This window comes from Myodes glareolus, chromosome 16, assembly GCF_982192425.1.
Source record: "Myodes glareolus chromosome 16, mMyoGla1.1, whole genome shotgun sequence".
NCBI classification, from domain to species: domain Eukaryota; kingdom Metazoa; phylum Chordata; class Mammalia; order Rodentia; family Cricetidae; genus Myodes; species Myodes glareolus.
The window spans coordinates 3,777,784-3,803,348 of record NC_142041.1 but is presented as its reverse complement, the minus strand read 5'-3'; the positions used below and the strand labels follow the sequence as shown (position 1 = coordinate 3,803,348).

The 25,565-nt window shown below is 40.0% G+C and overlaps 2 protein-coding genes across 5 annotated transcripts in view; one reads left to right on the top strand and one right to left on the bottom strand.

The window, feature by feature from the left end:
• The first annotated feature begins 297 nt into the window (after positions 1 to 297).
• On the top strand, positions 298 to 22,274 carry C16H8orf88 (chromosome 16 C8orf88 homolog). Of its 4 annotated transcripts, XM_048420397.3 has the most exons (6): positions 1,084 to 1,187; positions 7,293 to 7,391; positions 11,487 to 11,560; positions 15,072 to 15,147; positions 17,941 to 18,047; positions 21,874 to 22,274. In XM_048420397.3, exons 2-6 carry the CDS (start codon positions 7,313 to 7,315, stop codon positions 21,895 to 21,897), a joined length of 360 nt encoding a protein of 119 aa, XP_048276354.1. In that variant the 5' UTR covers positions 1,084 to 1,187; positions 7,293 to 7,312; the 3' UTR covers positions 21,898 to 22,274. The 4 variants fall into 4 exon arrangements, 1 of the variants encoding a protein (XP_048276354.1); XR_015735073.1 differs by lacking the exons at positions 11,487 to 11,560; positions 17,941 to 18,047 and having other exon boundaries at positions 298 to 1,187; XR_015735074.1 differs by lacking the exons at positions 11,487 to 11,560; positions 15,072 to 15,147 and having other exon boundaries at positions 298 to 1,187; positions 21,874 to 21,898.
• Positions 21,496 to 25,565, bottom strand: part of Necab1 (N-terminal EF-hand calcium binding protein 1) — a 151,602-nt gene continuing 147,532 nt past the window's right edge. Inside the window, exon 13 of the mRNA XM_085676983.2 lies at positions 21,496 to 24,186. Coding sequence (XP_085533109.2) covers positions 24,158 to 24,186 — 29 coding nt within the window. The 3' untranslated portion in view covers positions 21,496 to 24,157. The remainder of the gene's footprint in view (positions 24,187 to 25,565) is intronic.

The following is a 25,565-nucleotide window of genomic DNA, read 5'->3' as shown; positions in this document are numbered from 1 at the left end:
AAGCTTGTTTTAAAAATAAAGTAAAAAGAGGTAGGAAAAAAGTAATTGCCAAAACAGAAGTGTCACAGAATTTATCTTTTCAAATGGTAAACCATATATCACTGTAGAACTCAGGCATTGCTCTACTATACTCCTGACCTAACTATTTCAGTACTTACCTGGCTCCTCTCAGGTGTTGCTTTGTGTCAAGCCCTGTGAGGGCACACACACACACACCACACTGCGTCCATCAGCACAGGCCTATGGACAGCCTGAGACGACAGTGAGAAATATTTCTCAAGAGAATGAAAACGAAGGTGGGAAATAACCCACTTGGAGTGAACTAATCTTGCTCTTATCAGGACTGCAATCTGCTGAGGGTGATATTGTCAATTCCATTAGATATAGAATCGGCTAGGCAACAAACCTCACGGCCCACTGTGTGGGAGTTTCTGGACTGGGTTGAGGTGGAAAAAAGAGCTGTAAGTGCTTTGAGCTTGTAGGACTGAATGGGTGGAGCGAAGAGCGCTGGGCACCGAAAGTCACCTCTGCTTTTGAAAATAGATGGAATACGAGCAGCTACCTCATGCTCCTGTCACACCATCTTCACCATGACAGGCTATACCCTCAAACTGGGAGTCCAAAGAGGCCCACCCTTCAGTTTTTGCCACTTTTTTGGGAGGGGGGGAGTCACAACTACAGAAAAGGAATACGGTGAGCATTTGTATTCCGGCTGGAAGGACACCAGTTCTCCGCCACCATCCTGGTCGAAAGCTGGAATTCAGAAGACCAACCAGGTCAGAAAAAAAAGGCTTTGGGCGCCGGCTGCAGAGCTCGGGTCACAGCCAGCTTTGCTCGCAGGGGCGGCCTGGCTCCCACCCTGGGGCTCCGCGCAGCGCAGACCGCGTGCCCGGGCGCGCCCCGTCGGGGGCCAGCATCTGCCGGGAGTCGCCGCTAGCCCTGCGCGCATCGCTTCGCGCGCCGCACCCAGGCCCTGGTCCGCCGCGCGCCGCCGGTTTAACGGTCCCGGCCCCGGGGCCCGGCCCCGCCCCCGCCCCGCCCCTCGCCCGCTGCGCCGGCGACTTAGGCCGCGAGGTGACGCGCGGCTGGAGCCGTTCCCCGACGGCAGCCGGGCGCTCGGCCGTGGCCGCCGTGTCTGGGCTGAGCGCCGCGACGCCGCGCCGGAAACCCTCCCGGGTCTTGAGGCGGTAGGTGAGGGGCGGCCGGCGCCGGGAGGGCGGCGGGCACCGCGGAGAGAGCGGGCAGGGCGAGCGAAGGCACCGAAACCCCTGGGGCTCCGCGCTCCCCGCTCGTCCGCTCACCCGCTGGGGTCATCGAGGGAGAAGGTTCAGACTGCTGGCCACCCACCTGTTGCCTGGGCAGCTTGTCTCAGCGAATCCTTAAACTGTTCTTTTATCGAAAGATGCTAAAACGGACAAAACTTAAAAAGTATCCTTTCTAGACACCCCCCCTCCCCGGGATTTTTAGAGAAGGTGAGAAAAATATGATGCTAAGTGTTGACGCTGTTGGATACGTTTTGAGTTTTGAAAAACAGAATAGGCCAAGTAGATGTGTGGAATGTGAAATTCTTTTGACTACCTAGTAATAGACTCTATCTCCCGTTCGTATTTATTTTGTTACTTTTCGTTTATTATATTTATCAGGACTGGTTGTCTTCTTAACAAGCAGCGCTTGGTTTTAAGGAATACTTTGAAGTGTAGAATTTTGAAGCAGGAAACTGAGTTTAAATATTAACGAGTTTTCACGTGGGAAGTATACGGAAAGTAAATAAAAGTGATGTTTTTAAAATTATACTAGAACTCTGCATCTGTATTTTGTCCGTGCTGAGAATAGAACCCAAGACCTCACTCATCCTAGGGCAGCGCTTTTCCACTGGGTTACATCCTTAGCCCCAAGAAGCCCAGAATTTAAAAGGGAGATTTTCATTTTAGTACTTAGCTTGTCTAGCCCCGGCTGACTTCTAATTCACTTAGAAGCCGAGGATGGGTTCAAATACCTGACCACCAGTGCTGGGATTACAGGTGTGAGCCATCATACACGGTTTTATGCAGGGCTGGGAACCAAACCCAGTGTTTCCTACGTGATGACGCTACCTACCGAGCCCTATATATCTTAAATACTGAATTATTATTACTATGAAGAAACATGTTATCATTAAATATTCTAAGAGAAAAATTGTAAATTGAGGAAATGGAAAGTTAGTGTATACAATTTATTCACCAAGGCATTATACATAAATGTGCCTTCTCCCGTTAATTAAGGTTTTCATCAACACATAGAATACTTATAATAGTGGAGTCAGATGTCTGAACAAGTAAGAAAGTTTAGAGACGGATGAACTTTGTAGTCAAATTTCCATAATGTAAATGGGGTTTCTAAACCTCATGTTTCTCACCTTAGTAACATGATTTCTCATGATTAGTAAGGCGGGACTAATCATTTCAACAGTTAGTGTATAGCTCAATGTTAAATGAAGTAACATTTGCAAGGTGTTTAGGACGTCATAACATCTGAAGAAATGGTGTTCTAATTTAAAAATCTATACTCAATACACATTGCATCCACATTTATCAGTTTATGTGCCTATTATATTTTAGAAAATTCTAGTTAATTTGTAATTTCAGAATGAGAACAGCTTCCGCAAAACAAACCAAGGATGTAGTTAGTCTCGGCACACGTGGAGTAGTGGGATAGCCCCTCCAGGCTCCTGACAGAAGGCCCTGAGAGTAACCCACCAATTTCACTCACAGGCACTTGTCCTTCAGAATGATACATTTCAAAACTTGAAACTTTGTTTAGCAAACTTTCTGAGGACTGTGTTAATAGAATGAATATTTTTAGGTATTATGCCAAGTGACCTTTTTTTTTTTTAAAACAAAACAAAACAAAACAAAACACAAAGATCTAGGTTACAAACTGCATGTCTGTGTTTTAAGAGAGAGCTCTCCCATGGGCCTGCCCTGTGCTCCTCAGTGATAGCAGTGAGGCTGTTTCTTTTGCAACTTCTGTCCTTGGTGAAAGTTGATGAGAAACGCCTGCTCTGGGCAGCACCGGCAGCACCAGGGAGGCGGTCAGGCTCTCGGATGAAACAGGCGTAAAAAACTGCGGTTATTTAATACAACAACTTAGTAGTTCAGCTAAACTCTTAACTAAATGGAGATTTGGATTATGGTTTGTGGTGGTCTCCCTTGATTAGCATCTGGAGCTCAGGTGTGTGCTATTGTGTAAAGACGCAATCCTTCAGTTCATAAATGATGGTGGTGGGGACTGTGCACCCTGATTTCTAACTCGCCCGCTGTTGTGTCAGGGTTTCTGTGCAAGCAGAGTTTGGCTTCAAAAGAAAACATTAAAAAGTGTGTGGGCAGCTGCATTTTCTAATTTCTTGACTTATATATGGGAAGTCCTGGGCATCTCTTCTGCTGCCCACTGGAAGGTAGGTGGCACCAAAAGAACTTTCGTCTTCTGTTTATTGTTTTGCAAATGTAACTCCCAACTCTTGAAACTGCCCAGTGTGAATACTGGGGATTTGCCTTGCTCAGCAGCTGCAGGAGACTGTCCAATCTACAGCTCAGTTTCAGCTGAGCTATGGAAAACAAGGAGCTGGGTGCCAAGGTCGCCTATTCTTTTGTGTTCTGATTCGCTGGTTTCATATGGAAACAGGGAGGACAGTTGCTGTGTGGTATTAGAGTTGTCATCAAAAATTGTTAGGGTAAGCATTAAGTAAAGAAACAAGTAATATGGCTAATAATTCACATTAGACATTAGATGACCTTTTACCTTTGTTTTAAATATTCCGAATAGAAAACAGTCAATACATAGTTGAGATTTTTTTTTGCTTCCTGGTGTAATCAGTGTTGTGTCATGAACAAATGTAGCGTTGGCTTGTTTAGAAAGCTACTTGCTATGTTAAGACAGCACCAGCTAACATAAGGAAGCAAGCGGTCACCGACACGGGTGCTGGTAAATTAACTCTAGGGTGAGTTAGCATGGCTAACACAGAGGAAGTGTACTTATTACTGTAATTTTGAAGTATCTCCAGATTTTATATAAGAGAAAAGAGTGTTTTATATAGAACAAAAGAGTGACTGGTAATCATACCTTCTACTGAGGAAATATAAGTAGGGCTTACCGTTTACTTATGATCATAGTTACCTTTTGGTGACTGGTGTAAAGCTAAGCAAGGAATGCACACCAGATTTAGGAGTCGTGCACCATGAAGATGTCAGGAGACTTCAGTTGCAATGAGGAAGCCTTTTTGGCTACTTACTATAACTAATTATGCTGTAGATAATAGGATGAAAAGATTATTGAATTGTAGTTTCTGTGACCTCAGCCAATTAATGGTACATTCAAAACAAGCATGCAATAATATATTTACATGCTATATTTTTATAAAAACGTGTAGATGAAATCAATGGAAACCAATGGAGAAGGCAAGGAAAGGGGATTGTTATGATTTTACTTTTGACTACTGAATGAAAACTGCTTTGCTTTAAGCTATGAGCTAAGACTTCAAGATATTCTGTAAGAAAATAGCAGTACCTTGCCTTTGGTCCAGAAAGATGAATAACCATTTGGTTGAAGAGTAGCGGGTAGTATGGAAAGTCTGAGACGTAACAGGATTTCTCTCATGTGAAACAGTAGCTGTTCATTCAACAGCTTGATGGATATTCACTGTCACAGAGGGGCTGCTCACAGCAGAGGTGCTTTTGAAAGGGGAACTGGAATCTAGTAGCTGGTGGGGGTCTGGGAGTGGAAAGAGAGTAGAGGGTTGATATGATCAAAGACATTGACGATGTCTGTGGAAATTTCAAATTTAAACACTGATTAGTAGGTAATTGCAATGTGTGTAATAAGTACTGGATTGGAAGAGGTTGAAGAAGTATTTTGTAAAAACAGTAAAAGGCTTCTTAGTAATAACTGGAGCAGTTTAGCCTAAGTGTGGGAGGGATACAAGGTTGTCCCCTTCATGGGCAAAGTCTAGCCATCACTTCCTGGTCAGCTGACCTTGGGTGAATATTATCTTTCTATACCTGAACTATAAAAGGAGAACACACATTAACTTCTACTGACTTGTGTAACAGCAGTGTTCCTAAACGGTTTATGTAAGTTATACGATTTTGTGTTTGCATCAAGCCCTGGGAGTAAGATGACTTATCCACTGTCATGTAGGTAGGTGTTGGAGGCCTGATATGAACCCAAGCATGCTTACATAAAACTGATTAGTTTTGAGACATGGCCAAGTAGCCCCAGATGGCTTTGGATTTAACTAGGTGACCCAGTGTGACCTCTAGCTTACAATCCTCCTGCCTCAGGTTTCTGAGTGGTGGTATTGCAGGGTGCACCTGAGTTCTATGAATGGTAAAGAGTTATTTATAATAATAATACATACACAAGTGATTTGTTATGCCATGGGTATAACCTGCTTCTATTATGATTAGTGCAGAAGATTTTGAACTGGTGGGCGGTATTTTTGTTTTGTTTTGGTAGTGTTGGGGAATTAATCTAGATCCTTGCACATGGTAGGCAATGTCTTGCCTTGAGATATATTCCAAGGTATTTCTAATGTTTTTATTTTTCAGACAAAAATAAATAAATTTTATTTATATAAATAAAACAAAAAAAAATAAATAAGTAGCTTCAGCTGGCCTTGCAATTCTCCTATCTTACCATGCAAGCAGTAGTGGTTACAGTTTGTGGGCCTGTACTGCTAGTCACATGTTTAAAGTTTAGGTGTATACAAAAGGAGCAGGGGTCAAAAGATGACAGTATTTATCCAGTTGTTCAAGGAGTGGCTTGCTTTATGCATATTTTATATTTTTCAGGAGATATCAGGTGAATAAATGTAACATGAGGGCTGGCTTGTTGGGGTTTCTGTCCCACCCAGTACCCCAACAAGCCAGCAAATCCCAAAGAGAAATTACACATAGGACTCCATAAGGTTATAAACTGATTGGCTCATTAGGTCAGGCTACTTATTAGCTCTTATAACTTATGTTACCCCATTATTCTTATCTACATTAGCCACATGGGCTCATTACCTTTCTCAGTGTGACAGCTTACATGTTGCTTCTTCCGTGGTCTGCACAGGAATGGCAGAGGAACCTCTCTGCTTCCCAGAATTCTCCCAGTCTCTTTGCTCCACCCCTACTTCCTGTCTGGCTTTCCCGCCTATACTGCCTGCCTGGCCAATCAGCGTTTTATTAAAATATGATTGACAGAATACAGATAATTCTCCCGCACCAAATAAAGAGTCTTCATTAAGAAGAACCTGATTTCCACTTTTATCTAGTATAGAAAAAAGTATAATGTTCTCTAAATGTCACAATGTGGACATATTCTTTGCATTACAAGGTCAGATGTAGGGATCATTTACATCTGTTTAAAAGGTGGTCAGAGAGAGAAATTAAGATCTTCTATGGCCGAATAGTGGTGGTGCACACCTTTGAGTCCCAGCACTCAGAAAGCAGAGACCATTTGAGGTTAGCCTGGTTCACACACACACACACACACACACACACACACACACACACACACACAGAGAGAGAGAGAGAGAGAGAGAGAGAGAGAGAGAGAGTGAGTTCAAGGATAGCCAGAGCTATGAAGTTAAGAGAGTAATGGGACAGCTGATGAAAACACATGGGTGTCTTTTGGAAGAAAAATGGACAGCAACCAGGGTGACTAAAGTCACCGAATTAAAGGTGTGTTAGTAAAGGGGAGTTCTCAGAGAGTTGGTAATTAAAGAATTCAGGGGACGAACATTTTTTGATATAACAGCACTTAATTCCATTTTTGAGATGTTTACTTGACATCCCAATGATAACACAGAACTGGAAATGACAGTAGAGAATAAGAAAAGTGGGGCTAGCAGTTAGTACCAAGGCTAAGCACATATTCCATCACATCTTCATGTGTATGTGGGTGCTGTAGATAAGAACATCGATGTGCCAGCTGAAAGGACCAAAGCTAAAATTATTCATCCTGAAATTTATAACTGAAGAGCAGAAGAGGGATCAGTTAATGTAGTTAGAAGAGGCAGCCAAAGACACAGGAAACAATACACAATGATGAGCCACATAAACTGAAGGAGGGAAATATCTTAAAGAAGGATTGTGTAACTGTGGTGAAGGCTAATAGAGACCCAGTTGTTGAATATTTTAAATGGGTTTCATGTGCGTCTTCACTTTAATGTTTTCAAATGAGTATTGTGGTTGTTTGCATGCATAGAAAGGGTATAAATGGTCTTTATTATTTTGTCTAAAAGATGAAAATGTGTTTTTCCCCCATTAAAGTATGGAACCTCAAGGTCTTTATGACAATGGAAACCAAAAAGTTGATTGGCAAACCGCTTCAACCAGCAAGACCTGTTCGTCATCTCTCTTCTCCTCCAGGTAAGTAATGGAGTATTTAATTCTTTTAAGTATTAATTTATTCATGGATAATTAGTACTTGGAAGATTAATTCATTTATAAAGTAATTACTTGAGGTGAATTTAAATGAAGTAATAAAAATAATGATCCCTTCTGTTGGAAGAGTTTACAAATGCTATCTAAAGGTAAAGAGACTTCCACGATCTACTGGCCCTGAGTCTTCTCTGAGTCTTCCATATCAGTCAGGGAAGGGAGAATATGCCATTTCCTCGAAAGTAGTTGTTCTATTTTTGTTTATTTTTTTTTGTTTTTTAAATGCCTCATTGTATAGTTAATTGGTCTCTGGTCAGAAAGACACCCTCCATATATATTATTTGTCCTTGTGATGATTGTCAGTGCAGAGTAGTCAAGTTGTAGGATGTCTTTTATAAACACATGAGAGAGAATGACCATTGTAGCAAACAGTGTAAAGAGGCTGAAGTTACCCTGTGCGTGTGACGCCAACAGGAACTGGGGACATGCTTGAGCTGTCACGTATCTAAGTTTAGAAGTCAGACAATAGCAAAGATGTCAAAGTAAGCCAGGCCTTGTGGCTCAGGCATGTACTCCAACTATCCGAGTGGTAAAGGCAATAAGACAGCAAAGCCAAGGCTTATTTGGGCCACAGAGACAATACAGGTCTGACTGGACAGCATAGTGATAACCTATTTCAAAATAAAAACATGGGACTGGCCAAATGGTGCAAAGGTCGAGGTGCTGCCCCCAAGCCCAACCGCCCAGCTTTGGTCTCGGGACCAACGTGGCAGAAGGGAAAAGTGGCTTCTGCAAGTTGTTCTGACTATACATGTGAACTATGGCATGTGTGTGTGCGTGAACACACGGAATAAATAAGTGCATTTAATAAAAATACAAAACTGGCTAGAGATACAACTCATTCATAGAGTGCTTTCCTGGTTAATCCTTGGTAACTCCCCCACCCAATCTTAAATATTTTTCTTTCTGTCCATAAAAATTTTCTTTGGACACAGCTTTGAAATCTGTGACTCCTTGCTGCTAGATTGACTTCTGTGGTCTAAATTAAGTGGCACATGTATCAAGCACTCCAACATTTCTTTAGTCGAATTTGTCCCACTGACTCCATGGACTGTTTAATAAAGGAAAGAATATCCCTTTTATTTATATAAAAGTGAATCAGGAGATGTAGACATGCAACCAGACTGCTCCCATCTTTGGGTTAAGTCATGCTTCCTTTCAAGAGAGCAGTGCCTTAGCACAGACAGGTAACTGAGAGGGTCTCCTGGAACGTAGCACCAGAGTGTGGGTCCCGTGTTCTCTGTGCTGGAACCTGTTGAAGAGAGTAGACGTTCAGTTCATCAGAGAGTGAGTGACTGCTCTTCCTCTCTGTGATCAGCTTTTTATTATTATTTATTTTACATCCCAACTGCAGTTTCCCTTCCCGCCTCTTCTCCCGTCCCCTGCCCCGTCCTCCTCCATCCTCTTCTGTTTCTGTTCAGAAAGGAGCAGGCCTCCCATCGATGTTAACAAAGCATGGTGTATCAAGTTGGAGTAAAACTAAGCACTTGTATTAAGGCTGTGTAAGGCAACCCAGTATGAGGTCTGGTTCCCAACAGCCGGCCAACACGTTAGGGACAGCCCCCTGCTCCCATTGTTAGGGATCTTACAGATAGACCAAGCTACACAACTGTCACATACAGGTAGAGGGTTTAGATTTCTCTCTTGCAGGCTCCCTGACTGTTGGTTCAGACTCTGTGAGTTCCCATGAGCCAGACTCGTCGCTGTGGGTTTTCTTGTGATGTTCTTGAACCCCTCTGGCTGCTATAATCCTTCCTCTCTCTCTTCTGCTGGATTCCCCAAGCTTGGCCTAATGCTTGTCTGTGGGTCTCTACACCTGTTTCCGCCAGTTCCTGGATGAAAATTGTCTGATGACTATTGGGGTACTGACCAGCCTGGTCATAGAAGATGGCCAGTTTAGGCTATGTATCCATTATTGCTAGGAGTCTTAGCTGGGGTCATTTTTGTAGATTCCTGGGAGTTTCCCTTGCGTCAAGTTTCTACTTGATCCCACAATATCCCCCCTTCCATCAAGACATCTCTTTTAGTATTCTGCCCCCGCATCCACCCGTCAACCTGACCCTTCAAGTTCCTGTTCCCACCTGTGCCCAGTCCACCCAGGAGATTTCTTCAATTTCTCCTTCCCAGGGAAGTCCATGTGTTCCCCCCTACCCCTTGACCATTCTTTATTACCTAGCCTCTCTCCAGGTCTGTGGATTTTAGCATAGTTATCTTTTACTTTAAGGCTAATATCAGCTATATGATATAATCATATATATATGTGATAAATATACATTGTATATGATACATAAATATGGTATGTATTATAATATATATAATATATAAGTAATATATATTACTTATAATTGAGTACATTTGTCTTTCTAGTCTGAGTTATCTGGCTCAGCATGATTTTTTTCTAGTTCTATCCATTTGTCTTCCGATTTCCTGATATCATTGTTTTCAACAGCTGAGTAACACTCCATTTTCTTTGTCAATTCTTTGATTGATTCAGGTTCTGACTATTACAAATAAAGCTGCTATGAGCATAGATGAACAAGTGTGCTTGTGGTATGATTGACCATCCTTTAGGTATATACCCAAAAGTGGTATAGATGGGTCTTGAGGTAGATTGATTCCTAATTTTCTTAGGAGCTGCCATATTGATTTCCAAAGTGACTGTACAAGTTTGCACTCCCACCAGCAATGGAGGAGTGATCCCTTTGCTTCAAATCCTCTCCGCCATGAGATGTTACCTGTATTTTTGATCTCAGCCATGCTGATAGGTGTAAGATGAAATCTTACAGTTGTTTTGGTTTACATTTCCCTGATGGCAAAAGATGTCAAACATTTCTTTAAGTGATTAATCCATTATTTGAGATTCTTCTGGCATTTGAATAAGCATTCCATTTTTAAATATTCTTGTTTTTTTATTTTTGATGTCTAGTTTCTTGAATTCTTTATATATTTTGGAGATCATCCTTCTGTTAGATGTGGGGCTTTTCCCCCACATCTTTTCCCATTCTGTAGGCTGCTGTTTTGTCCTATTAACTGTGTCCTTTGCCTTACATAAACTTTTCAGTTTCATGAGGTGCAGTTTATCAGTTGTTGCTTTCAGTATCTGTGCCACTGGTGTTGTGTTCAGGAAGTTGTCTCCTGTGCCCATGCAGTCAGGGCTGTTTCCCCACTTTCTGTCTTATCAGGTTCAGTGTAACTGGATTTATGTTGAGATTGTTGACAGACTTGGTCTTGAGTTTTATGCAGGATGATAGATATGGATCTATTTTTATCCTTCTGTATGCCAACATTCAGCTATGCCAGCATTACTTGTTGAAGATGTTTTCTTTTTACCGTTGTATAATTTTGGTTTCTTTGTCAACTATCAGATGTCCATAGGTGTATGTGTTTAGGTCTGGGTCTTCGATTCGCATGCATTGACCTTGTCCCTGTGATTGGCTTTTGCCAGCACTCTTTCCCATTACGATTCTGCAGGCCTTCCCTTTACAGCCGTGACATAGGGAGGTGGAAGGAATGTGGGTGATCCTGGTCTTACTGAAGTATAATAATTTAAGATACAGTGAAGTAGAGGCTTGTTAGAACGCCAAATTAAAATAAAAATCAGTCTGGGGCTTTCTCAACACATTTCCATTTTTTGCCAGCTCAAGGTCCTCAGAAGAATTTTCTTTTCCTTCAAATGATTATTAAATTACTTCTTTTGTGAAGCCTTCCTGGCATCTTCAATCAACTATGGCACCCCCATGATTTCTCTAAAGCTCACAGTGAGAGTAGTTTACTGTATATGAAATTATACTACGACTTATGAGCTTGTTTTTAGACTGTGACATCTTCTCGATTCTCGTTACCTACCCATCTCCTAACAACATATGGTGTCAGAGGGTAGAGTAAATATTTGTTGGATAATGAACTATCACAAATGCTTTGTAATAATGCCAAAGATGTCACAGACATGCTTGCTTTTTAGACTGTGGTATATCATTTATTGAACATGTGAATATTTAGAATAGTTTTTCCCTCTTCTTACAGGACCAGTGTTCCCTTTTAACTTTCAGAATGAATATCCATGTAACACTCAGTGCTTACAAAGTGGAGTTGGCAGAGTAAGTCATAATAATAGATTGGGCTGGGGAGTAGCTCAATGGCACACACAGCGCATTCTTATCCAGGGTTTCTGTTTGCTTGTGTGTATTTCTATGTAAGATGTATATACACATTATAGACTGTAAAATGACATTGCTAAGTGGCTGTATGCTTTATTCTTTAAAATGTTAAGGTAAAGACTGCATGACACCTGTATTCTCACTCAGCATTTTCAAGTGTAATTTTTTTCTATATTTGTTTAAAAAATTTAAAGTTAAAAGCCTGACAATTCAAAACCTGTGTATATCTTTCTGAAATTATTTCTCTTTTCTTGCTGCCCTTCCAAGAACTAACTATCCTGGTTGTTATTTTTTCCTTGAATGTATTTTGAATTTTTGATATAATAGAATTATTTTAATTACTTTATTTTTAAAATTTTCTTTCACATTAATGTTGATGTTAAAAAATACTTAGTGAAGGTTTCCTTCTGGCCTGAGTCGTTTCCCTGCTGGCCCCTTTCCTAGTAATGTAAGCAGATATTCTGGTCAGATCTTCCAGAATCAAGCTGTGAGACACAAGGATTAATATGACTGGAATACGAGGCAACTGCTTAACAAACGGAGCAGCCCTGTGGGTGCCGATGGAGACAGCACATCAGTTGTCGTGACATACCTCATACAATTTTATTCCAATTTTATAACAATGCAGCCATGACTGTCCAGGGCATTTTTCACTTTTTCAAGATGGAAAGGCTTTTTGTGATAAAAAAAAACAACAAACAAACGACACCAGGACAGGAACTGCTGTGAACAACAATGTTCTTACAGGCGGTGGTGGTGCACACCTTTAATCCCAGCACCTGGGAGGCAGAGACAGGTAAATTTCTATGTGTTTGAGGTCAGCCTGGTCCACAGAGCAAGTTCCAGGACAGCCAGGGCTATGGAAAGAAACCCTTTCCATAAAACAAAAAACAAAAAACAAAAAACAAATCAAAACAAAGCCGAAAGCAATGTTCTCCCCCTCAGCTCTGTTGCTGCTCAGGTTATGCACTGAGATGAGCTCTCTGAGTAGAGCATGGGACTCTGTGCCCCACCAAGGCCTTCTTTTACCTTGTTATTATCAGGCGTCACATTAGTTTCTTGGTAAGTGGTTGTAAATTCTTGTGTTGCTTTTAGTTTTTGTTCTCTGTGGCTTGAGAATTGGTATCTTTCATGTGTTTGTGGTTTTATATGTATAGAGAGAATTACCAATACATATCATTGCCCATTTTCTCTTACGTTGCTCTCTTTTAAAAAAATGTTCCTTTAAAATATATTTTGGGTTTTGGTTTTCTTATATACACAGCAAATATTTTAAGAATATGGTCTATGAGAGTTGCTTCATATTTGGGAATTTGCAAGTTTCCAAGAAGAAATATGTTTTTCTTTGTATTTCCAATTCACACCACAGGACTCCTGTTTTATGGGTACCTGTGTTCCTTAAGTGGCCGTGTTCATTAGGGCCACTGCTAACCAGCTAGTATCTTTGTTAGAAGAAAACCAAAAATACTATTGAAAAATTACAGGTTTGTCATATTTTGTTCCTATTCATTAAGAGTTGACATCAGTATGGTGAAGGGTTTTCTGCTAGGTACACACCCTTCATAGCTAGTGTAGCAGCAGCAAAGCTCAGACGCACCTCAGCCGGCTCTGCTCTGCACAGTTGGGTTATTCACAGAACTCATCTGTTCTCTGACTGTAAACATGACGATCACACTTACCTTTGTATGATTATGACAGTTAAGTCACAGAACATCATAGAACATATAATCACTTTGCAAAACTTTTAGCATATTTTTCTGTCATTATCATTTTATTTTTATTTAAAAACAATCTTTTCTCATTTTACATACCAATCCCAGTTCCCATTCCCTCTCTTCCTCCTGCTCCCTCCACATTTCCCTTACCCCACCTCACTCCTCAGGGTAATTTTTGCATGTATGAAATATTTTAGATAATGGTTATTTTAATATAAAAAGGTATGAAAAGTATAACTTTACCTTTGATGTTAGGCCTTGCTTTGAACTAGCAGTTTTCAAGTTACCCATCTACTACAATTTTAGATGTGAGAGAAATACACTTTTTACATGTATTTATTTGTGCAAAGTGTGTTTTACAACACCCTGAGTGTAGTGAGCGTTGCTTTCATGTGTGTGCATGTGAGGTTCCTTAGTGGGTCATGAACACCGCATCAGTGTCTGCACCTCTGAAGGAAAAGAACTCCTCTTCCAGCTGCTATTAATGCCAATTGTCCTCATCTTTCATCTGATCTCATGCCCCTCTGCCACCCATGTTAGAATGTTGAAGGGCTCAGTGGTACGCAGGTCTCGGGCTGGTTACCTTAGCCTCTGTGAGTTCGTGTGTACAGTGTCCATGCCGTATCCAGAAGAAAGTATTTCAGAGTAATCCTTTTTACCTTATATTTTCACCCCTACTTTGGGGCTAGTCCCTGAGTGCAGAGGGGTGAGAGAGATATTGGTGTTCCATTTAGGGCTGAGAAGTCAACATTCACTTTGACCATTGTGAACCTTTGAATTAACTACCCCCAATACTAACAGAATGTGGCTAATTAACTGCATGACATATATGTCTCTGTTTCACTACTGGTCACACCTTGATTGGTAAGTTAGTATCACACAGCACACAGGGTTTTTCATTGTATCACCAGGATGGAAGCAACACCTCTGTGACCAAGGATGGAGTGTAGGCATACATATTTAGAAAGCACGTAGACATATCCATTTGGCAAGGCAACAGTAGTAAATCATTCTTAGAATATATTACCTCACAAGCCATGGGCTTTTGACCAGATTTACAGCACCAGGCCGGAATTCCATTCTGTGAAATGGGCTTGAATTCTCAATAGAATGTGGTTACTTAGCTGTGTGGCATGCATGCACTGAGTCATTGCAGGTCACACCTTGAGTGGCAAGTACTATTGCACAGCCTACAGGGTTTATCAATGGGTAAGATCGTTGATGCTTTGCTCTATGGTGGCCTATATAGCACCATTTGGCACTATAAAAACCAGCCAGAGGGAGGAAGTTTTCAGGTTAGTTTCAGTTTGATGTCTTGGTATCCTACAACCAAATGTGTGGTTTCAGAATTAGAGTCTTACCTACTAGTCGTGTTGCGTAACCAAGGGCAATGGCAATAACTATTTGGTTTTGGGGAATTCTGCCCCCTCGGCCCCCATGCAACAGCTCATAGGGAGGAGGTTGACTTGGAATGCTGTCTCCCTGTGTAACCCAGGCTGATCTTGAATTCACAGCCCTCCCTACCCCTGCTGCCTGAGTGCTGGGCTATAATACAGCAGAATACCAGCTTTCTGCTGATCATTTTAAGAAGCAGACTTCTAGTCAGGGTTTATTAGTTAGCTCCAAGTATTCCTTGATTAATATTTCAGACCTTACAAACATACTTCCCAGTGGTAAAAAACAGTTACATGGATGTTTCGGGTCCAGGTTTAAAAGTTTGTTTCCTTACTCAACAGTGCAAGACGAATGGAATGCAAGCCTTTTCTCAAGGTCTGAACGAGCAGCAGCAGCACCAGTCTCCAGTTAAGAAAGGTACTCAGCGTCATCAGCGTAGCCCAGCACTCACGGAAGGGCAGCTCTTGTTGTTTGTGTCAGGCACTGTGCTGGTTTCTCTGCTCTCGTGCAGACACCAGAAGAATAAGGATTTCAGTGAGATGGAAGGTTGCACATTTTATCAAATTTTTCATTGGGTTGTTTGACTGACTTGTAATATACATATACACATACATACATCATACGTACATACATACTACATACTCATTCTCTTTCCCTCCCTCTGTCTCCTTCCTCCCCTTCCCCCACATTTTTATTTTGAATATTTGACCCCTATCAGATACTAGATATCTGATTTCCAATTGTTTTCCCCAGTGCTGGAACATATTTTCCTAGTTTATTCTTTCAGTGCTCAGCATTGGATGACTCTAGAATGTTGTGTTTCCCTTTTGTGGCTGTATTTTAGGATTAGATGTAAAAATGAGTGTCAGCTTTTCTGAGTATTTGCTCTTGTTCCCTTCAGGGTTTCATACTTTTATAAGTTTTGGTCTTTTGATGCACTTTGAGTTAATTTATGGATATATTTTTAAATTTATAGTACAGCTTCATTCTGTACATTCATAACAGCTATTGTTAAAGAAAGACACCTTTTCCTCATTGAAGGTTTTTGGAACATTTCTTGGGAGTTAGGTGATGTGGACACTGGTATTTATGAACACTGAGTTCTAACCCTTTATGCTGGTATCACACTGAGAATTGTAGATTGTAGAAAGTTTTGATATTTGGAAGCATAAACTCTCTAATGCTATTCTTTTTCAAGATCGTTTAAGATATTTGGGGTTCATTAAAATTTCATATTTTTTAGGATCAGATTTTCCATTTATGTAATAGAGAATATTAAAATTTTGACAGTTATGGCATTGAATCTATGGATCATTTGGGAGGAATATTACCATGTTGAAATATCATGTCTTCTAATCAGTGAACAGGCACATGCTTGTTCCAGGTGCTTGCTCTTGTCTTGGGAGTGTTTGTCAAACAGATTAAGCTTGCATGAAATTACAGAGTTCAAAGTACGTTGATTCTTCCAGTTGTTCACCAGCTTGTCATTCTGATGGGGGAAAAATTTCCAGGTCCCAACTTGGCTTTTTCCCACAATGTCACTCAGGCTCCTCCAGATGTCACAGTGTCCTCGCTCAGTGCCTCTCTGTGCTCAGAAACTTAGGAGGAAGCATGTTGAATCAGTGACTTTTTCAAGTCTATCTGTTTGAAAATGGCTTTCTTCCACATTCACACTTGATTGATAGTCTGGCCAGACAGAAAATTTCAGCTGAAATGAGCTTTCAAACATGCATGCTTTAAATAAGGAAGACACAAAGCCTGAGCTATTTCAAGTTCTCATGTCCACGAAACAACTAGAAAAGACAGGCTGTAGATCAGATGACACTGAGCTTTCTCAGCACGGAGCTGTAGGGCCTTCCATGTGGAAAGCATTTGTGCATTTCGATGGTAGTTTTCTCTACTTTATTTTTCTCTCTGTTCCTTTTTCTAAAGCCACTATTTGAGTCTGTTATTAAAAACATTGGCCCACTGGTGTTTTTTATATTTCCATAGTCATTCTTTATCCTCTAAACAGCCCCTCACTCTTCTGTGCACGGGCTCATCTTGCTAATAGCTTTTCTTGTTCTCTCTCTCTCTCTCTCTCTCTCTCTCTCTCTCTCTCTCTCTCATCTATCTATTTTTCCTGTGACAGCATGGTTCACTCTAAAGCTAGGCAAGTGGGAAAGGAGTACTCCCTACTGGGTGGCTAGAAAAGCTGAGGGGGTTGGGGCGGGGCCCTGGGCTTTGTCCCACTGGAGGTCCCAGTTCCCCTCAGTACTGAAGCAGTCTGTTTTCCAGGGTTCCTAGTATTGTACTATTTCAAGGCTATGGTCATGATATATTTCTGGGCATATTTGCAGGCTACTCTGTACATCTATACCCTAGAAACACACCAGACCACATTGGAACTTTAGCTTTTAGCAGTGACACACGTTTTAATACAATTTAGAGGAAAGACTGGAAGTCGCGATTCCTGGCCAGCTTATCATTTCTTTTGCTCTTTGATTTTGAAGAGGAAAGTTTCATTCACTTGAATGACCTCCTTTTAGAATTTCTTGTTCATTAGGTCTGATAGTGTTTTTTTTTTTTAGCTTTCCTTTGAGAGAGTATAAGTAGAATTCGCATGGGATTTTCTCCCTACACTGATAAGAAATTTGTCAGTTACTTTCTTTTAGTTCTTTTAGAATACTATGGCCATTGCTATCAATATCAGCATATGGTCAGTATTGATGATAGTTTCTGGATGATTTCTGATGAGAAATTGGCAGATATATGAATAGGTGGTTGCCTGAAGATAGGGACCCCGTTTCAGAACTCCTTACAGTCAATTCGCGTAGTTCTTGATAAACAACAGGCATATAATATTTTGGAATTCATTTGATTATATTAAAATTACAGTACTGAGATTAGATAGGCCCACAGTGGTTCCATTTTGTCATGGTCTGAATATTACAATAGGTATTAATATCTGTTGGCATAGTCAATATGTATTGTTTCTGTTGTAGTTTATAATGTTAGGTCGTTTTGCTGTACCTGAGTGAGCACTGTATTACCCGTTTTTTCATACAGATCTTTTTTCATTTCTTGGCTTTCTTTCCATGTGAAAGGAAGATTTGATGAGCTTCCCTCCATTCAAAAAAACAGTGGGCAATTTAAAGACCTCCAAAGTAGAATCAAAAAGTTATCTAGGATAGTATTTTTATAATTATGTTTAAATCTTACTGTCTACAGAGAGAATTAAATACAGCAGAGATTTCTTGTTGAAGCTTTCAAGTGTTTCCATCTGCAGAAAAAAACCAGACTTTCTGCCTGATCATCCTATTGTACTTCAAAACCCAGTGAGTCATTTGCTGATCTTTTATTGCACAGTTGTATTCAGGTGTTTGTTTTTAACATTTTCATTTGATTATTATAGATTAATAATTTTTAACATCCTGTATCATAAGGTAATGGTGGTACAAAGAGCACAAATTTCTAAATGTACCCATATAAGCAATCATAAAATGATCGTTATTTTACTTAAGAGGTATAACAAAGTAATTCCGGTTTGCTGTAAGCTAAAACCCTTCAGCCGAAAGATTATGAAAACACACTTCACCTCGCAGCCTGCAAGTTCTAGCTTAGTTTCCAGTTATTCTCCATCATCTGCCTGAAGTTTACTTTACAGCAGTGAAGTGGGAGTGACTTTCTTTCCTTTTCCTTGTGTGGATATCTAGCAATATCCTAGCAACATTCAAAGAACGGACAGTGCCCTGACACCTTGTGATAACGTGTGCCTGGCTTATTTGTAGGCTTCTATTCTGTCCAGTGTCTTCTTTTATAGACCACTCATATTAATCTTTACTTTGCTACTTAGCCCCTTACATTTCCATACCAAACCACCAAATGTATCAAAGCATACACAGTAGTGTATGATGCACCCTGCTGGATGCTGACAAGAAAGGACATGGTTTTCCTATTACTCCTGCGATAGGCACACTTAAATTGCTTCTCTGTGTATATTGCTAGTTCAAACTTGGGCACTAAACTTACCTTGAACCCCAGTTTTGCATTGAAGATGAGCACTTCTGTGTGGGTAGGATGAGATAACATAAAAATACAAGCAATGTGCCTTCCAATCAGTCATTTTTGCATTCACCTTTTTCTGTTCTTTTTGGTCTCTACTTGACTTTTTTTTGTTTATTCTCAAACCACTATTTTATTTGGGTAAAAGTATTTCTTTTTTCATTTTTTAAAATTTTTTCCTCCATACATTACAACCCACCTACAGTTTCCCTCCACCCACTCCTGATAGACCCCAGCACACTCTTCCCCTCCTCCACTTCCCTTACAAAAAATAGAGCAGGCTCCCAGGGATACCAACCAAACATGGCATAAAAATTTACAATAAGATTAGGTACAAACCCTCAGATCAAGACTGGATGAGGCAACTAAATAGGAAGAGAAGGATCCCATGTGCAGGTAAAAGAGTCGGACACCCCCCTCAGCTGGCCCACTGGAACACAGGCAAGTGTCCTGGGAGGATGGAGTGTCCTTTTGGTGTATGGATATCTGGGTCTTGAGGTGGATGGATTCTCAATTTTCTTAGGTACCACCAAATTGATTTCCATAGTGGTTTTACAAGTCTGTACTCCCACCAGCAATGGAGGAGTGTTCCCCTTAAACCACATCTTCACCAGTATGAGCTGTCACTTGTGCTTTTGATCTTAGTCTTTCTGACTGGTGTAAGATGGAATCTCAGTGTGGTTTTGATTTGCATTTTCCTGATGGATAAGGATGTTGAGCGCTTTGTAAAAATGCATTTCTCAGCCATTTGAGATACTTCTGTTGAGAATTCTTTATTTAGATCTGCACCCTACTTTTTAGTCTAGTCAGGATGTCTAGTTTCCTGAGTTCTTTATGTATTTTGGATATTAGCTTCTGTCAGATGTGCGGTTGCTGGAATACTTTCCCACTGTATAGGCTGCCATTTTGTCCGGTTGTTGTTCGTTGCCTTACCGGAGCTTTTCAGTTTCATGATTGTCGGTCTTAGTGCCTGCACGGTTGGTGTTATGTTCAGGAAGTTGTCTCCTGTGCACATTCAGGGCTGTTCCCACTTTCTCTTTTATTAGGTTCAGTGTATCTGGTTTTATGTTGAGGTCTTTGATCTACTTGGACTTCAAATTTATGCAGGGTGATAGATAAGGATCTAGTTTCATTGTTCTATGTGCTGGCATCCAGTTAGACAGCACCATTTGTTGAAGATGTTTTTTTTCCCATTTTGTATTTATGGCTTCTTTATAAAAAGTATCTTGGGTGTATAGACTTTTGTCTGGGTTGTTTTTGAATATTTTATGCCAATGCCATGTGGTTTTTTATTACTAAAGCTCTGTAGTATAACTTGCAATCAATCAGGGCTGGTGATACCTCTGTAAGTTCTATTATTGTACAGGATTTTTTTTTAGCTATCTTGGGTTTTTTTTTCCATATTAAGATAAGTATTGTCCTTCCAAGGTCTGTAAAGAATTGTGTTGAAATTTTAATTGGGTTTGTATTGAATCTGTAGGTTGCTTTTGGTAAGATGGTCATTTTTACCATGTTAATCCTACTGATCCATGAACATGGAAGATCTGATATTTTCAATTTCTTTCATCAAAGACTTTAAGTTTTTGTCATACAAGCCTTTCACTTCCATGGGTAGAGCTACCCCAAGGTAGTTTATTATTTGTGGCTTTTGTGAAGGGTGGTGTTTCTCTGATTTTTCTCAGCCTTTTGTCATTGGTATATAGGAGGGCTACTGATTTTGTAAGAAAATTTGTATCCAACCCATTCACGAAAAGTGTTTATCAGCTGTAGGAGTTCCCTGGTAGAGTTTTTGGGATCACTTATGTACACTATCATGTCATCTTCAGATAGCGATCCATTGACTTCTTACTTTCTAATTTGTATCATTTTAATTTCCTTCAGATATCTTCTAATTTTAAGATGAGACTCAGCACTCTAAGTTTGCTGAGCAAAGCTCCACTATGGATATAGAATACAATCTCCTTTTCCTCTTTTTGGAATTTTACGTCTTAAAAATCTATACAATTTTCACAGTCATGGGGCTGGGATAATGTTTCACTGGGCAGAAGCACTTGGCACACAGGTTATAAGGACCTGAGTTTGAATCCCCAGAATCCACATAAAAAGTTGGTTGTGGGTACCTAATGGAAACAGGAGGTCACTATGGCTTTCTGACTGTCATCTGAGTTCCAAGTTCAATGATACACCCTATCTCAAGAGGGTATGTGAAAGTCATAGAGCAAGAAATGTGACATCCCCACTTGGCCTCCATGCATGTATCTGTGCTTCAGTTGGCGCACACATACATTATAAATAAAATATATTTCCTTGCCCATAAGTTAAAATTGTTTATAAATACACTCCACAATTGAAGCTTCCTAATAACTTAGTTGCCTTCATCAGTCACACACCTTTATTAGGTTTTTACTTTGGCTGGTGTGTGTGTGCGCGCGCGCGCGCACGTGCCCGACACTGCATATGTTCAGAAGTCACAGTAACTCTGCAGGAGTCACTGTTCTCCCACCACGGAGGACCCAGGGGTCACCAGGTCGTTAAGGTTAGCGGCAGCCCGTGTACTCACTTGGCCACCTCACTAGCTTGGTAGCTGTTTCTTTTTCAAATTAAATCAGGAAGTAAATTTTAATAAGTTTTAAGAAAGAAATATTTGATGTAAAAGTATTAAATACTTGAATTTTCTCCCCGTTTGAAGAATTTCTTTGTAAGAATAAATATAAATTTCAGTTCTATGTAAAACACAACCACTTTTTATTTCCAGGCTTAAATGATTCATTAACACTTTAATTTGTTAATAAAAGCCTGACAAGCTTATTTTGGATAAATATACATTAGAATTATATACTTTTGTTTTATGCATTAGCAACATTTATAAAACTAGGTACCACAGAAACATTACAGATTTAGAATACAATTCATTATATTTAAAAATGGATTACATAGGTTTACTGAAACAAATGTATTCGATAGCTCATTTCTTTAAAAGTTTCAATAGTAACATGCATTTACATGGAAGTAGATTCATAGTATTTGGTTGATAAGCTAATTTGTAAAAACTGTATTTAGTTAGTCTAATTGATAAATTATCTTTCTTCTGTATTACAGGAAAACAACCAAAGTTTTAAGTAGCTTTTAAGAACAGATGAATTTGAAGATAAAGAATTATTCATATTATATTTTGGACACCTGCAAATGAAGTGAACCTAGTAACAATAACTGATGGACTGACGATTCAATTTATTTTTACTTTTGATGGTTGGCTATTTGGCTTCTCATAAAATGAGGAAGAGATATTGTAAACTATAATTTTTCTAATCAGTTTCAGCTTTGCAGGCAGTTCCTGCAGAAATTGGGAGGTGGCCCTGGAAGGTGGGGTGCTGTGGGCGAGGTGGGAGACGACTGTAATCTGCATGCTACTTGCAGCTCTTGTTTTTCACCACTTGTAATAATGGAATGGAAATGTAAGCTGTAAAGATTCTCAGATATAAACTATTTGCTACAGTGTATTCATGGTGCATAACTTTGTTGCCCTTAAAGCCTGTGTCACTTGTTCTCTCTCCCGCTGGTCTCCCACAGCACTTGGACAGGTCACTGTGGCGTCTCCGGCAATGATCCAGGTGTGCAAAGCATGGTTGTCCCCGGCAGGGGAGACTTTCCTGATAGACATTTAAAACACGTGATTGATTGTGTCTAGGTTGCTAATAACATCGTCTTAGACCCATAACTACGAGCAGAGATAAACATCTTAAACAGTGGTAGTGAAACCCAAGTGGAAAAGTAGCTGATACTGAACGTCGCTCATCAGACTGTGTAACCTAGAGTCACAGCCGAAGAGGAAAATCGAGTGTTTCCAAAGGACAAATTCAGGCGTTAGCAGATAACTGCAGTCCATTACGTTTCAGCTCTGTAATTTCTCATAGTAAGAATATATATGGATAAAGAACTGAGGATCAAGCTTTTGATTCCTAGGAATTTAATGCACCGAAGTGCATGTGATGTGTCAGAAGTGCAGAGAGAAAGGTGCACATGAACCCGCTCCAGGAGGAGCGCAGCCTTGTTTCTCCTGAGCGTGAAGGACTAAACCGGCTTCTGCCACAGTAGATTTCCCAGCTTGGTCTGGGGACAAAAGTAGCTATGTTTTCATTGCTTTGCACCACAGAGAAAGGATTTTTTTTTTAAAAAAATAGACAAAAACAAACAAAACTCGTTCATTAAGCATAAATGTATTGCTTTTTGAGAATGAGATGTTTATGCTACGGCATCATTGTTGCGTGTTGCCTACGAGTTTCCTTTTTGTCATAGGATTCAGTATGTGTATGTATGCATTTTCACACATATTCTCTCTCTCACACACACATCTAGGAAAGTCTATAAAATAAGTATATTCAGTACTAAAGTTTTGTGCTTGTTTTAAATTTCTTTACTCTGTTGAGTTGAAATTTGATTTAAAGTATGGATTTTAAAAATCACCTAAATGCAAGTGTCCATTTTTCGTAATAATCAGCTGTTTTGATTATATACCAAAGCCTTCTGCCATAAACTTTAATTTCCCTAAAGTTTGCTCAATAATGTTTAGCTTATATATAAGAATCATGATACTAACAAAGGTGTCACATTAGTAAATGCCCTAAGTTACTATGGAATGTTCACTCGCAAAACACAAGTTTACAACATGATACATGGGTAGAGCTTCTACAGGCTACAGCCAGTGCACAAGATGGCACGTAGACAGAGCTTCTACAGGCTACAGCAGTGTCTGTTTTTTATGTTAATATTAAAGGGAATATTTGGAGGACCATGTGATAGACATGTGAATCTTACTGAAGAATGTCTCTCTCACAGAACAATGTGTTACTGAAAAAGTCATGAAGCACGGATGTGATCCTTTAGAGCATGTGGCAGTGTACAAACCTGGCACGTGATATGTTCCACTTTACACACCGGCCACATGATGCTGCAGTGTACAAACCTGGCACGTGGTATGATGCTCCAGAAGGTCTCAGCTAGATTTTACCATAGCTCTCGCAGTTTCATGGCTTTATCTATATATCATTTTTATCTATTAGGATTTTTCTATAATGATCGATGACAATGTAGCAGATCAATTAGCATCAATTATCAAGAGTAACAATAGACTTTGAAATAGTTCCAGAATACACATCAGAATAGCGCACTCACAGTGAACACAATGTAAATAGTTCCAGAATATACTTCAGAATAGCGCACTCACAGTGAACACAATGTAAATAGTTCCAGAATACACTTCAGAATAGCGCACTCACAGTGAACACAATGAACAAAAGTACAGCCAGTTGGCAGCCACAGAGAGCTTTCCAGTTTGCATTTTAGATAAGAACACTTGTACTTGGAACAATAATGTGGAGATAATCTAATTGTTGTTCAGGATCCACCATGAAGCTGAAAGAAGAAAAAAAATTAAGTAAGTCCAAACTGTAAAGAGATCATTCCCTTCATCCTCAGTCTGCATAATTGCTTTTCTAGTTTTCAATCCTAGACTCTGGGATATTGACTTATTCCTGTGTAATTATACTGTAGGTTTTTGTACCTTGTCGCTGAAGACTTTCTGAGTAACACTTGTCATAGAAAGGTTACCAACACCCTGATGAGCTGTGTTGCACATCATTTCGTGTTAACTGTATTAACACTAGCAGCTGTTAGTACATAAGGTACTCCTACATACATGCTTCAGTCAGTTTCAGTTTGAATAGATGTAATATAAATAATGTTTTTAATGTGTTTATATTCCAGCACTAATGTGTTCCCCAATGAATATAAACCCCTAAACACAACCTATGGCACAGAACCTACGACTGCTGACGCAGCCTGGTAAAGGCAGATGGACGGGGTAGGCTCCGTTTAAAGCTATTGTCTCGTTTGCCCTCAGACCTTACTTTCTTGTGCTGTCTTCTTTTTGTGGTAAGGATACTCTGGCTCCTGAGCTGAGTACCCAGCTCCTGGTGTCTGCATGGTTTATGATGGTTAGTGGGTCTGCATCACTGTATTTCAGTATGCCTCAGTTGACTTTTGTATTTGATCACTTATAGGGATATGCTTTGTATACTTATGTTTAGATGGTGTTCAGCTTATTTGGGATACATCATCTTCTGTGTTTGTAAGCATCACAGGTGCTGCTTTCAGTTTCTAGACTTAAATTTGTGCAGTGTCTATGGTTTTGTTCTCATTTTTAACCTTCATTATGGCATAACATGCAAAATGCACAAATCTGGTCCTTAAAATTGGTATTAGAAGTTGTATGGCTGTTAAAACTCAATGTCTAGGTCCCAGATTGCTGTTCAGGGTGTTGTGTTCCTGCAGTCACACCTGGAAAACATTGAAATAGATTGGGCTCTCTGTCTCTATTGAGATAGGGTTTCTCTATGTAGCTTTGAAGCCTGTTCAGGAACTCACTCTGTAGAGCAGGCTGGCTTCGAACTCAGAGATCTGAGTGCTGAGATTAAAGGAGTTCCCATTTGTGTTAGAAGCCCAAGACTAACTTTTTCCTTATGTTCTGTTAAGTTCCATTTATCATTGTCGAGATTAGGTGTGATATAAAAATGAAGGCAAAGTTGGACATAGATTGCATGAACTTGAGCCTCTGAGGATGAGAGTTGATCCAGTTTTATTTGTGCCCAATTTTCTCTGAATTAGGGACCCCCGAGACAGTGGAGTGAACTAATGCATGTATCAGTGGTGGAGGAGTTCATCACATCACAGGCTTATCCAAAATAATGGTGATGCTGGATCAGAAAACTCATTAGGTTATTTTATATTTACAG

Bases quoted from the DNA above. Each gene is read 5' to 3' on its own strand.
- C16H8orf88 (XM_048420397.3), top strand. From the start codon at position 7,313: ATGACAATGGAAACCAAAAAGTTGATTGGCAAACCGCTTCAACCAGCA. The intron at 11,561-15,071 runs GTAAGTCATAAT...CTTACTCAACAG, and splicing joins TACAAAGTGGAGTTGGCAGA to TGCAAGACGAATGGAATGCA. The intron at 15,148-17,940 runs GTACTCAGCGTC...TACTGTCTACAG, and splicing joins CCAGTCTCCAGTTAAGAAAG to AGAGAATTAAATACAGCAGA.